Source organism: Chrysochloris asiatica, unplaced genomic scaffold, assembly GCF_000296735.1.
Source record: "Chrysochloris asiatica unplaced genomic scaffold, ChrAsi1.0 scaffold00328, whole genome shotgun sequence".
Classification (NCBI taxonomy): domain Eukaryota; kingdom Metazoa; phylum Chordata; class Mammalia; order Afrosoricida; family Chrysochloridae; genus Chrysochloris; species Chrysochloris asiatica.
The window spans coordinates 321521-336392 of NW_006408846.1; the positions used below are offsets into that span (position 1 = coordinate 321521).

General features: G+C 39.5%; 1 protein-coding gene and 1 pseudogene across 1 annotated transcript in view; both read right to left on the reverse strand.

Annotated features, from left to right (window-relative positions):
* The window catches only part of LOC102822806 (natural killer cells antigen CD94-like), a 49844-nt gene extending 49669 nt beyond the window's left edge, over positions 1 to 175 (reverse strand). The window contains exon 1 of the mRNA XM_006875470.1: positions 95 to 175. Coding sequence (XP_006875532.1) covers positions 95 to 175 — 81 coding nt within the window. The remainder of the gene's footprint in view (positions 1 to 94) is intronic.
* A 58-nt stretch (positions 176 to 233) lies between these two features.
* On the reverse strand, positions 234 to 774 carry LOC102811478 (annotated as a pseudogene).
* Positions 775 to 14872: the final 14098 nt, after the last annotated feature.

Genomic DNA, 14872 nt, shown 5'->3' on the forward strand with positions numbered 1-14872 from the left:
CCCCAAACATCTAAACCTGTATTACTGATCAGTCGAAGCAATGACAATGGCAGTGAGAAGGGGAGAGGCCGTGACACGGCAGGCACTTCCCTACCCAGAGGCAAAACTGTGCAGTCCCAGCTCCAAGCTGGGCCAACTTGGCTGGCCCTGGGAACACAGGTGTAACCTTGGCCATGGTGCAGCAGTGGAAAGGTTCTTGGACAGGGTGCTGGGACCACACACTGTAGCTCCTGTTACAGGACAATCTTAAAGGAGCTGGCAAAGTCCGGTGAGCGGGAGATGACATGCTGGAATTCAGAGAGACTGATGGTCCCATCCCTATCGATGACGGACTTTTCCAGGATATTGTCACCGAGCTGCTTCATCTCTGAGGCTCTGAGCTGTGTGTCCTCTCCCTCTCCAGTGAGGCAATTCACAAGCTGGCTCAGGTCCTCTCTGTTCAAGGTTCCATCGTCATCAAGGTCAAAGATGCGGAAGGCATAATGGGACTTAATGTCTGGAGTTGCTGTGTCGCTAAACACACTGAGGAGGTACAGGAAGTCTTCAAACCTCAGGGTGTCTCTGGTTGGAGATGTAGAGAAGACCCTACAGATTCGCTCCTTGAAGGGGTTGGCCTTGAGCTCTGGAAGACTGAGGATCTGTTGGAAGGGCACTCGTGCCTGCATTGAGTTGTCCACACTTGGATGATCCTGGGGAAGCAGCTCACAAAACCGCTTGCGGGCTCTGGTACTCGACAAGCTGCTCCTTAGGCAGGCGACTGCCCGACCCCTCCATCACCGCGCCGCTTGCACAGCTCAGCCAACTCCACTAGGGACGCCAATAACTTTCTCACTCATGGAGGATATTTTAATAAAGGAAACAGGTGATTTGTGCAAGCTGGCCAGGTATGACACAACCAGTTTAAACTTTCATGAGTGGCTTTGAAGGCAAGAGTGTGATTGATGGTGAAGAGGCATGCAGCTTATTGGTGGAGAAAAAGGAATATTTTTTTTTTTTTCTTTTACCATGGACTGTCCGAAGAACAAAGAAATTTGTGTTCCAAGAAGTACAACCAGAATGCACGCTTCAGACATATTATCAGGAGATTTTGTTTCTCATGTTTCAGACATATCATCAGGAGGGACCAGTCCCTCGAAAAGGACACCACGCGTGGTAAAGTAGAAGGTCAGTGAAAAACAGGAAGACTACCAATGAGATGGGTTGACACAGGGGCAGCAGCAATAGGTTCAACTGTAACAATTGTGAGGTTGGTACAGAACCAGGCAATGATTTGTTCTGTTGTTCATAGGATCACTATGAGTTACAGCTGAATTGATGTTACCTAACAACAACAACCCCACATTACCCTGGTGCCCAGAGGTGTGGCCAGCCCCCACTAATATACACTCCCAGTGAAACTCCTATTCTCCAAGTTGTCAAAAATGCATGAAAGTGTGTGGGGAATTAGTAGTACCAACCACAGCACCTTGAATCAGGTGCTAAGCCTGCTGAAGACCTGCAAAGCTGGTACTAGATATCCCTGGACTAGCAGGTCCTCTCACCCTCCGCTGCCCTCTGGGATGAACATACTCTGATCCCCAAGCTGCTTTGGGGTCTGCTTGAACTATTTCTGGATAGGTGCCTAGAACAAACAACATCTAGTCCCTACATAAACTCCATCTAGGACAGGAGTACCATTGTCTCATCTCTTGCTCATCCAACATGTGATGTCATTTACTGGCAGGAGACCCAGCATTTTTACCTCTTTGGGTCTGTCACTTGCACTGGTCTTCTCCTTTTCATTGTTTTTATTTGTTAATTCTTTCTATCTCTCTCTACTGACCCTTGCATTTTATCCTTTCTATCTTTGTTTTCATATTTTTACCTGCTTTTCTTTCCCAACCACTCCTGCTTCTTTCTTTTCTCTCTCTCTCTTACTTTACTTCTCTTGTTTTTTTGTTTTGTTTTGTTTTGTTTTTTAACTACACTCTGATTTTCAGTATGGATTGAACCTCAATGTAAAAAAAAAAAAAAAAATCCTTACCAATGAACCAATAAATTACATCATGATAAATGGAGAAAAGTTTGAAGTTGTCAAAGACTTCGTTTTGCTTGGATCCACAATCAACACTCATGCCAACAACAAAGAAATCAAAAGCTCTATTGCATTAGACAAATCTATTGCACAGGACCTCTTTAAAAATGCTAAAGAGCAAATATATCAATTTGAGGACTAAGGTGTGCTTAACCCAAACCATGGTATTTTCAATTGCCTCAAATGCACATGAAAGTTGGACAATGAATAAGGAAGACTGGAGAAAAACTGATGCATTTGAATTATGATGTTGAAGAAATATTAAAAATACCATGGACTAACATAAGAACAACCAAATATGTATTGAAATAAGTATAGTCAGAATGCTCCTTAGAAGCCAAGATGGCAAGGGACCAGTTCCTATAAAAGGACATCACCTTGGTAAAGTAGAGAGTCAGTGAAAAAAGGAAGACCCACAATAAGGTGCATTTATAATAGTGCCAGCAACAATGGGCTCAAACGTAACAACAATTATGAGGATGGCACATGTCAGGACATTGTTTCTTTCTGTTGTGCATAGGGTCACTATGAGTTGGAACTGATTCACTGGCACCTAAAATCAACAAAATGTACCTCTATGGGCAATGCTTTTTAATGACTATATAATGCTACCATTTACCAATATAGTAGACAGTATTAAATACATCAGATATTTAGAGTTAACAATATTAAAGAGCAAATATTAAAATATTTACTGATGAAGATCAAAGAGCACAGCCTTTGGTATGGATTGCATCTCAATGTAAAGAAAACAAAAATCCTCACCACTGGACCAATAAACAACATTCTTATCAACGGAGAAAAGATTGAAGTTGTCAAGGGCTTCATTCTTCTTCAACAATCAACACTCACAAAAGCAGCACTCAAGAAATCAAATGACGTATTGCTTTAGGCAAATCTGCTTCACAAGACCTTTTTAAAATGTTGAAGAGCAAAGATGTCAACTTGAGAAGTAAGGTGCGCCTTGACCCAAGCCATGATATTTTCAATAACCTCATATGCATGCAAAAGCTGGACAGTAAATAAGGAAGACTGTAGAAGAATTGATGCTTTTGAGTTATGGTGTTGAAGGAGAATATTGAAAGTAGTCTGGGCTGCCAAAAGAACCAACAGATCTGTGTTGAGAGAAGTGCAGCCAGAGTGCTCATTGGAAGCCAGTGCTGTTTTCACTTCTTAATCAGAGGTGAATCTTAATCCTTGATGGGCTACTTTCAGGGTCCAACAGGTGAAAGTCCAGTGGATCAGGATTGGGACTATAGAAGGGCACTTTAATACCCAAAAATGAAGTGTTTCCAGAGTGTTAACAGTGTGGTCAGAGGTGTATGTACATAGATTGTCATGCAAAAATCACAATGTCCTTGGATAGCAGTCCTCTGTGTTTAATCCTAAATTTAGGCTTCAGCTCTTCAATGAGCATCTCACTGTAATGAGCACTGTTGACTGTTGAATCTTCTTCCTGATAGTCTTCCAATACTGGCCCTTCAGAACCCCAGGAAACTGTAAGCATTAATTTTCCAGTTGATGGTTGACTTTTGAACTTTTTCTCGGTCAACAATTGAAGAGGTTTCCGTTCTATACTCTACCATCAGGCTCCTAGGGATGAATCCATGTTTCATCACTAGTAATGACTTTTTAAGAAAATTTTACCTTCCTTCAAGTATTGGTTCAAATTTTGTTTGCAGATGTCCAATCGCTTCTGTTTATGTTCTTCCATAAGTTGTTTCGCTATCAATTTTGCATAAGCTTTTCAAAACCCAAGTCTGGGGATTAGTTCATAGGCAGAGCCATGACTGATTTGCAAATGATTTATCGCATAATTCACTGTCACTTGTCTATTTGACAGAATAATTTGACGTGCACGCTCAACATCGTCATCAGCTGTGGACGTGGATGGGCATTTTAAAATAACCAAAGTGAGGATAAGTTTAGATTCACCTTTGAAAATTGTGATCAAGATTTTACTCATTCAGGAATTGCTAGTAATTATATGATTTATTCACACCATATCTTAAAAAAAAAAAAATTAGAACTAGACATTTATGTGAAATCATATGTATCTGTGTATATAAATGTATACATATGCATGTTTTTGTTCTGGCTAAGTGCCTTGGGGTTAGTTCCAACTCATAGCAATCCTGTATAGAGTTTCCAAGGAGCAGCTAGTGAGTAAGAACTGCCAAATTTGAGGTTCAAACTGTCCTTGCGGTCCAGTACTTTATATAGTGCTATATATAGTCCTTGTGTGGCACTGTTGGTTAATGCACTGGACTGCAAAGTCAGTTTGAACTGCAAGGTCAGCAGTGCAGACTCATCAGCTGCTCCTCGGAAACCCTGTACAGGGTGACTATTGGTTGGAACTGACTCAATGGCATTTAATAACAACTGAAAACATATTTTTTTTTTTTCAGGAATATATATATATATGGAGCTCTGGTAGCATAGTGGTTACGAATCAGGCTGCAAACTGCAAGGTCAGCAGTTCAAAACTAGAGAGAGAGAGAAATCTCTGGTACCGTAGTGGTTACGAATTGGGCTGCGAACCTCAAGGTCAGCAGTTTGAAACTACCAGCTGCTCCGTGGGAGAAAGATGAGGCTTTCTGCTCCTGTAAAGATTTACAGCCTCGGAAACCCTGTACAGGGTCGCTATGGGTCAGAACCGACTCGACGGCACTTAACAACATATATATATATATATATGTGTGTGTGTGTGTGTGTGTGTGTGTGTGTGTGTATACACACATATATAAAGCCAGAACTTGTGTCAGATGGAAACCTATCATATCAGAGAAGGAAAATTTAAATTTTTCATACTAAAATGAGTGACAGAAATATGTTAAGACTACATACACCCTTACAAAGAAAAAGAACTTAAGAGATCCAAGAAAACAAGGCAAACCAACTGAGTTCACTACTGTTTCATGGATAGATGTGCTTGTGTACATACATACATATTAAGGCCAAACAAAATATATTACTACAGGATTATAGTTCATATATTCATAGGTTTATTTCAAGCAAAATGTGTTTAAACATGCTTTGAAATAAGTCTTAGTCTCATTAGGTTGTCTATAAAGAAGACTAATCAAAACAGTGGCTTCTGAGGGTATCTGATAGGTATTTAAATTCAAAGCAGAATGGTAAGCTCAGGTTATAGTAATTGTTTTTTGGGGTTTCCAAAGGAGCAATCTTGATAGATTTTCAAAGGAGTTTAACATGAAGAAGTTTTAAAGAAAATTTAAAACAGCGTTGGTGAGAAAAAGGTCAGGAAAGTTGTGCAGGAAAGTTGTGCCAAGAAATTATTTTCCATCCTAAAAAATGCAACTGCTAATTTGTTGAGGGTAGTAAAAACTGTCCTGCAAGAATTTCACTGGGACACCTTGATCCATCCACCATACAGCCTTGATCTTTCCACTTAAGACTTCTTTTTGTTACCCAAACTCAAAATTTAAAAGAAACAGTATCTGAACCTGCCAAAAATTATCATTTTGATGTGTAAATCCAATAGAATAGAACTTTGAGGAGAAGGGTTAGAGAGCTGGAAACACAACCTTCAGACTTATAAAACTAGATGGACGATATATTTAGAAACAAAAGCTTCACATTTAAGATTTTTGTTTAATAAATATTTTATGATTTTGTAGCAATATTTTTGTCTCTTCCTGATAAAAGATTCATTCAGAGCCTAAATTGCCTTTTGAAACACTGATTCTGACCAAGAAGAGGTCAGACAAAAAGAAAGAAATACTTAATGGATTTGTTAGGAGACCACACACATGTTCAACAATACCAGCTGCCTGTAGAAAGTAAAGATTATAAAGGCTCATAAATACCTTAGCTAGTAGCAATTTTTGAGAGACTTTAGCTGGGAAAAAAAAGTTCACCACTATCAGGCTATAATTAGTCTAAAATGAGAAAATCTGACCCCAAACAGTTTCACAGGCCAAACAGTGGCTCATAAATACCTTAGCTAGCAGCAATTTTTGAGTGACTTTAGTCAGGGGGGAAAAAAGTGCACCACTATCAGTCTATAATTAATCTAAAATTAGAAAATCTGACCCAAAACAGTTTCACAGGCCAAACAGTGTGATCAGAGCTAGCTGATCAGATTAGAATAGTAACACTGGGGTTTGAAAAAGTGTTGCCAAAAGTGAGGCATCACTGATAATTCTAAGAAAGTGTCAAGTATCCAAAGTATTCAATCTACCATGAGCAGAGGGAAATAATGTGGCCTCCCCACCAGGAAGCATCAGTGCCAACACTGGGAAGGAGTCACAGGTCTGGCATGCAACTCTAGGCCCTGTATCAGAAGCACATTTTATTACTTATGTCAGGTCTGTAGTGGTAAATTCTTTGTCATGTCCAGTGTGATGATGGATCCAAGTAGCACTGGTAGAAATCAGACACTGCAGACCCATTCAGCACCTTGATTCCTATTGTTTTCATCAGAGAATGTGGGGATATATGTGAGAGACCTGAACATTTTGATTAGTAGCTTCGATTTCTTTCTACAGGTTATGTCTCCAAAGAGGAGTACCTTTAATTTGTTAGTGTGGTTTTCCAAACAGTGGCTCATATGTTCAGGACTCTAATAATAGTCCTAACATCAATAAAAATAAAACTAGGCTGATCAAGGGAAGTGTTAGACAGTACTATAAGAATGATCTTGAATTCAGCGTACTCAGTGGAGTGGACATGTAAGACTTAGGTTTGCATAGCTTCATTTAACTAAGCTAGCTTTGGAAATCCTGTACAGGGTCGCTGTGAGTTGGACCCGACTCTATGCACATCTCCACCTCCACCATCATCAACATCAGTGAACTAGATCCAAGCATTTGGGTAACCTCTGAGAATCAAGCAATCCATTAAGTCCTCCACATCTTTCACATGGTGAAGTTGAGGATAATGTTTTTCCCAAACGGATAGGTGCTATTTTTTCAATTAAAGATGAGATGCTGTTGGGCTCTGGCTGATTTTCTTTAAATATTTCATTTAAGAAAAAGAAGGAAGTTTGTGGAGTTCTTCTAACATTTTTCATCATTGAGTCTGAACATTGACATCAAAATAGAAATGCCAGGTCTGTCGCAAGGTCCTCCTGTATCAAACGTTCAGTTTGTGTAAGAGCTTAAAAATACGTTAATAGCTGTGTCCAAAAGGGATGTATCTGATAGCCACATCAAGGAGACAAAAAGGGAGACAAATGCTCAAGCGATGTCTCCAGCTACACGTTTCCTGCCTTTGCTAGTAGCTCCATTGGCAAAATCATGTTATAGAGACTGGTAATTCCAAGGGGTCATTAAGATCATGGGATCATAAAAGATTTGTGAACAGCTTTCTGAACAGCTTCCAACTGCTACTCAAAATATACTGTTTTTGCAGGTGATTCTATATAAAGGATCAAACAGAATGTCATAGTGTGTCACATTCTATCTCTAGTATCCAAAATGCTGGTTCATTTTTGGAAGTATATGTGGGGACAAAAATAATGTTTTTCCTTGACTTCTGAAGAGATTAAATATTGTGCATCTGTTCTCATTGGCCCAAGAAACTTTGCTTGAAAAGCAAGTCTCTGAATTTGGCTGAAGTTTATCAGCTACCCCTGCTGGCAAAGGTATATCACTGCAGTCAGGGCTGATGAGACAGGTTTGCCAATGAACAAAACATAATCAGATCTCAGAGAGTGGAGGCATTTCAATCTAATCCTGATCCAGCCACTAATTGCAAATGATAGAGAAGTTGTACCTCTAGAACTTCTCTATCTGGGTCTCTTTGTATCCAAGGAATCCTTCTGGTACTTAGAGGATAAACTTGTTTTGGTGTGCCATCCAATCAATTATGACTCTTAGTAACCCTATGTCATTCGTAAGTGTCATCAAGTAAGTTCCTATTCATAACTACCCTGTTTAGGGTTTTACAATAAAACAGAGTAAAACTGAACCAAAGGGTTTCTTAGGCTATAAGTTGCACTGTAGGGTCAGCACTGGACTTTGAACCACAAGGTCGTGGATTCAAACAGCCAACCTTTTGGTTAGCAACTGTGTGCTTAACCATGCCACCACCAGTCATATAATATGTCAATTTCTGCTATATATTAAAATGCAGGCACAAAGCAACAGTACCTTGAATTGCCCCAAAGACCCCATACACAGATTATGTAATCTTCCCTTTCCCACTGTGAATTCTCTCACACACCATTGGTTTAAAGCTATGCCCAGGCAATGGAATGAGAATGATAGTGATGTAGGTAACTGTATCCAACAGTCTTAGTATATACTGTTTAATATCCTGGTGTGGTGCTGTGGGTTAATGCACTAGACTGCAAGGTCGGTTTGAACTGAAAGATTGGCAGTTCAAGGTCTCTAGCCATTCCTTGGAAACTGTATAAACAGTTGCTATGGGATAGAACCTACTCCATGGCACTTAACAACAATATCCAATAATTTATAAGTAAACTTAATAATGCTCTCTTTTATTTCTACTTAAGAGGATTCCATGAAGAGCTCTTTCTTTTAAGCAAAGAATGCTGGCTTAAAACTGCTGATTTTAAAATGAACTCTGATATAATAGTTCAATACTTTATTTTTTTAATTTGAAAGAACCTGAGTAGTCATTTGCTTTGGTTGTGTGTGTATATGTGATTGATTGCTTTTTTTGGTTGTTTACATCGTTCCTTCTCATTTTCATTTGATTTAGACTTGGTTTTGATGTTGCTAAAATTAATTTTTTTAATTAGTGTTATAACTTTGATATATAACTTTGATTTTCATTATTAATAAAAAATGAAAGTTTGGGCGTAGATGTTGGAGTTAATATGCCTTGTTTAGTGTTGTTGAGTCAGTTTCAATGCATAGCAACTCTGAATAGGGTTTCCAAGAGGAACTGGTGGATTTAAACTGCCAAACTTGTGGTTAGCCGTCCAATGCTTACCCTACAGTGTCACACCAGGACTCCTAAAATATCTAGAGGAATGTAAATAGATATTGCTATAAAGGACACTTTGATAAGATAAGCTATACTTCTTTTTAAAGGTAAAGGGCTTGGGCTGAAATATCATAGCCTGAAAACCCTATAAAGCAGTGCTCCTTGTATTTGTCCATGATTCAGAATCTACCTGTGGCTGCTAACAACAATTCATATAGGTTGCTATTTGAACAAGAAGTGTTTTAGCATGGCCTAAATTGTGGCATTGTAGGATCAACAACGGACTTCACTCCACAAGATTGGCAATTCACATCCACCAGCTGCTCTTTGAAAACCCTATACAGGGTCACTATAAGTCAGAACTGACTCAATAGCACTTAACAACAGCAACAAAATTAATAATAGTTAATCATTAAATTTGTTCTTTGCGAAACAATATAAATCCCAATATAATTGCTTATTTTAGAATTATGAGATGTTTCAACTGAACTTGAGCTTGGAAATTACTCTCCATTTACAACTCAGGAAACTGCGAGGGAATATTAATAACTTGCCAAGAGAGCTACCTGCTTTTTTTCCACCAAGCATTAATTACTTTAAGGATTTATGGAATCTCTGCTTCTATTCATACTGTTACAAATACATTAGTTGACAATACATGTCAACTACACCAAGCGGTGTAGTAGATACTATTTAGCTGAATGCAAAATAGGTTCTTAATAAATATTTCTTCAGGTACATTTTCATTCTGATGTTACTTGAAGCATATGTTTTACTATCCAAAGATCAACTCTATTTAATTCAAGCTTTTTTATTTACTTTATTGGCAGTCCAAACCAATAAGCCACTCCTTGGAAACCCTATACAGGGTCAGAACTGATTTAACAGCATGTAACAAAAACAACAACATTGTCACCATGAATTTTACAGTTTATCTGTTTTGATATATCACTTATCAGTCCAAACACATTTGCAAAATGTGTAGCATTTTGTATTTTCATATCTGGGGAACTTTATACTAAACACCTCTGACCACATCCAGTAGCCACAGCTTAAAGTGAGCATCCTGCCAGAAGATTGTTTTCCACCACAAAGCGGCACTTTCTCAGCACTTTCTTCCATTATGGTATACATGAAGGGTTTAATACACTCAACCATGCAACTCATCTTGTAGCTTTCTGACCACTTGATTAGCATTTGGTGCTTTTTGTTAATCAATAAAAGTAATTTTTAAACAGCTGTGTCTGTTGTTCTCAGATGACTTGAATGCAGATTGCTTGCAGTAGTTTTGTGATGGTCTTTCCCCAATAGTTTTAAAGTATCAGATGAATATGTCCATAAGAAGCTAATACTTTAATTCTAGAAGTCAAAATATCATGATTCTACATGAATTCATTTTTTTTTTTTGGCTCTTTCTGTAATTGTTAGGAACTATGTTTTTGCAAATCTGGGCCATGCCCTTTTCCCATGCCACATACCACACACCATTACAAATGTTAAGAAATCCTCAAAAAATGTTTCATCATAGCAGTTGCGGAGTACATCATTTAGACAGAAATTGCAGTGCAGTTTATTCACACATTATTTCTTTTTCCAAAGTTTTTAATTTCCTTTATTTTAACTTATCTTAATTCACAGGACTCATCTTAAAGATTGCCTCTTTAAGAATTCCTTTCTCGAAACAGATTTCCACCAAGATGGCGGGCTAGGCAGACATATTACACGAATCCTCTACAACAAATATACAAGAAGCCAAATGAAATAGACACAGATGGAAATTTGAGAAACCTGAATTTCAAAGGACAAATTAGAGAAGTGGATTGGGTACTAGCTGTGTTAGAAATGAACCCTGATGTTGCACAAAAACACAGTTGGTAAGACTAAATTACCGCGGCAAGGCAAGATTTACTTATGCAGAAGGGGACATGCACATAGCTGTATGAGAACAGGCTAGTGAGCACACTGAGCAGGTATTCTGCTTGGGTTTTTATCACTGACACGAGTTTTAAGGCTGTGTCTCACCCCGTTGGCTAGGGCTTCGACTGCACAGTCTGGTCCTTACCTGGTTGGCTAATTCAAATTGTTAAGGTACACATTCTTGTTCTTACTTGGTTGGCTATTTCAAATTCCTGTGAGAGCTTAAGGAAGTTAGAAAGTCCCTACTCACTTCAAGAAGTAGTAAAAATGAAAAAGAAAGGTCATCCTAATACAATAAACAGGATTACAATAAATTTGAAGAAAAGACACTTGTTCCCACAATTCCCTGTTTTTTTTTTCTTGTTAGACTTCTTTATTCTTTTCTTCAAACTCTGCAAGGAGAAGTTGACTTTGGTGTTCATGTGTTTCTAAGTGAAAAAGGTTATTTTGGTACAGAGGTGGGGGTAGTTTGGAAAAGGCTGTTTCTATAAATTTTAGAACTAATCCTCTTATACAGGGTATAATACAACATTCCATTAGTGTTAATATGCCAAATACGAAAATAGGTCATTTTGCTAGTTAGTCCTAATTGCTCTGCTATTCTTTTTATAGTCCCTAGCTCTGGTAGCGTAGTGGTTACGAATCGGGCTGCAAACCTTAAGGTCAGCAGTTCGAAACTACCAGCTGTTCCGTGGGAGAAAGATGAGGCTTTCTGCTCCCGTAAAGATTTACAGCCTCGGAAACCCTGTACAGGGTTGCTATGAGTCGGAATCGACTGGACAGCACTTAACAACAACTGTATAATTTCGAATATTTGTTGGTTATAAGAGATGTAATTAATCCAGTCCACATTTTTGTTAATGGTTGACTACCAGAATAATAGATTCAAATCTTGTTGCTATTTGGTCTCTAGCTTTAAACTCATTCAGCACTCCTCTGGGTACCCCAACGGTGTCAATATAGACATGAGGATCAAAGGAACCTTGGGGAGTGACTACATTCTTCTGGGTTCAGTGTTTTTCTACTGAGATTGTGGCTGGTCTGAATGCCAAGGTGAAAGCGATGGCCAATTGTACTAGGGCACAAGTGCCTCTCTACTCTGCCCGTCAAACTTCAAATAGTTGCTTCCCACAGTACCACCAAACATTTGCTCAGGGATAGGTAAGGGCGGAGTGATTCTGGAGCTACTCAAAAGGCCCATGCTCATTGCATCCCATTAGGTTTCCCAGGAAAGTCAAATTCTCCATGAACCTACAGAGGCACTAGGTAAAATTGTTATTCAAGGCTGACAGGCTGATGATCCTTGGGGGCTAGCCCTCAGGACCCCTAGCTTCAGGAAACAACAGTGACAGCCATCAGCAAGTTTCATTGTCCTCCCTCTGTGGAGTCTTGGAGAGAGCAATCTTACAGCATCCAACACCATCCTAGTGGACGGGGAACAATTTGGGCTTCCAGTCTTCTTGTCACACATGGTAACAGTCACTTTTATTTAGGGTGAGAACAGAATATTTTATCCACTCCAGCCAGGCATTCACATCTTTATACCCTGTTTCTATTGCTACCATTTGTTTCAGGTCTTTTACCTCAATCACATCTACTCTGTTAGGGTCAATTTCAGCCCACAAGGTCCCATCTAGAGATGTGAGCACCCAATCTATAGATAGACCTGGATTGCTTCTCTTGGTTCTCTATCACTGACACTGGGGACATTAATTGAGATAAGCACTGGGTCCTCCAATTTCCCACAGGATAAAGCTCGGCAAACACCTAATTTAATGGTTTGAGGGAGAGATGCCATAGTTACATCTACTATCAACTTGACTGGCTGGTCATAGGCAAAAGCCCTTTGCACCTCCCCCATGGTAATGATAGATACATTTTAGCCATATTAGCTTCCAAACCCAACCCATTTTGTCAGGAGAGGGTAGAACCCCTGGGCTCTAGGCCTCTCTTAGAACTTTGGCTTCATATCCACCCCTGTACCCTGAGTTTTCTCCTACCAAACAGGGATCAAGGACATGGGTAGGACATTTCTAGTCCAACAAGAATAGTAATACTGAGAAGAACAGCCTTGAGACAAAGATAAAGATATCAAGACCCAAACCCTAATAGAAGCAGCTGGCCGCAGGCAGACAACCCATAACGTTAACACGTAGAGCTGACAACTGCAGAAGGCACTCCATTTCCAATAAGCTGTTACTGAAAATTGATGAATATTCAACATACCACTCCTCCTAATCAATATGTATTATTCTACTCTTAGAGGAAGAAACCCCATACCTTTATAAGCCCCACTGCACCCCAATTCTACCAGGTCTTCTAAGAAGCAGCAACTTGGTGAGACTAACTCTTTAGACCCCTGAGAGCGAGAGGGACCAGGGAAAAGCATGACAATCTGGCAGAGGTATGGCAAGGCAGCCTCTCAGATCCTTTTCAGGGTCACTTTGAGAGGTTCCCTAGGCAAAGGATGTGCTTCCCACCAGTGACTACTATTCCTTTGGGGAGAATCCCTTTTCACCGGTCCCTTTACTTGAGTATAGTTAGTCTACTTCTTCTCCATGGTCCACAGTTCAGATGGCTATCTCAATGGTCAACCACACCTGGGAAGGTCACTCACAGTCCGGCTGGAGTCTGTCCTCTTTCCAGGTCTTGATCAGCACCAAGTTTCCCAGTCGGAAGTGAGTATGATGAATTTGAAGGGATGAATTTGGACCAAGAGTTCTTTTAATGGCTACAGTACAATATACTTTTCCTCCTCTTAACAAGACAAAATGCATACATACAGGTGGCCCAAATTTTAACAAAAAATGTTTTAAATTCAGAAAGTATACTGTTACATCAAATATCTTTTAAAAAGTATTATGTTCTCAAAAAATCTGAAACATTAATACAAAAATAAAACACATACAAATAAAGTCTTGAGCAACGTACAATTTAAAAAAATTGCTATCACAGCAGCCAAACAAATCCTTAACCACCTTTTAATTTATATCATTTTAGCGTAGTGGTTACTAATCAGGCTGCGATCTGCAAGGTCAGCAGTTCGAAACTACCAGCTGTTCCGTGGGAGAAAGATGAGGCTTTCTGCTCCTGTAAAGATTTACAGCCTCGGAAACCCTGTACAGGGTACTATGAGTCGGAACCGACTCCACAGCACATAACAAAACAACAACTGCAAAAGGAATATCAAAGATATTAAAAAAGAATAAAATAACTTCTCAGTGCCCAATTCACATTTAAGTTTCACCTTGCATGTGCAAACTTAGAATTTTGCATCGTAAGCTCAAATAGCCTATGTCTACATTTATCTTTAGAATTATATTTGAAAAACTACCATACTGGCTGCTGACCTTTTCTCCCTTCTATGGGGATAGGGTATTGTCTTCTACGGACCACCTCCCCCGGTTTTTTTGTTTGTTTTGATTCCACCCACAAGGGTGAATTTACAGTTCTTGATTAATCACCATAATCGCCAGAGTGATGAGGATGCACCAGGAACTCTAGGGGTGGAGTCTGTGCCAGACAACACTTTTTCCTAAGAGAAAGTAGAGTGGAGGACAAGCCAAGTATATAGCTTTTGAGAAACTGATCCTTTGTCTCAAAAGTGGGAAGGTCAATAGTGGGACTTAAATAGGGTAACCCATAAAGCATCTCATATGAGGATAGGCCAATGTCTTTTTGAAGAATCATTCGAATTCTTAGACGGGCTATAGTAAGATGTTTAGTCCAAGGTACCCTACCCCTTCTATCACCAAGATTAGGAATTCATCGAGTGTGTAGGGGAGACCAGAGGATTGACTACAAAGGGAAGATCTGGAGGCCCCCAAGCTGACTAAAAAGGTCACAACTGCCTTATGTGGCCCCTCTTCTAAATTTACTAGGAGCTCCCAATGGGACCCATCAATATAAAAGAGCCCCTTAAGGATGCATTGAGGAGCCCAATCTCTCCTCCTTCTAAGGGGA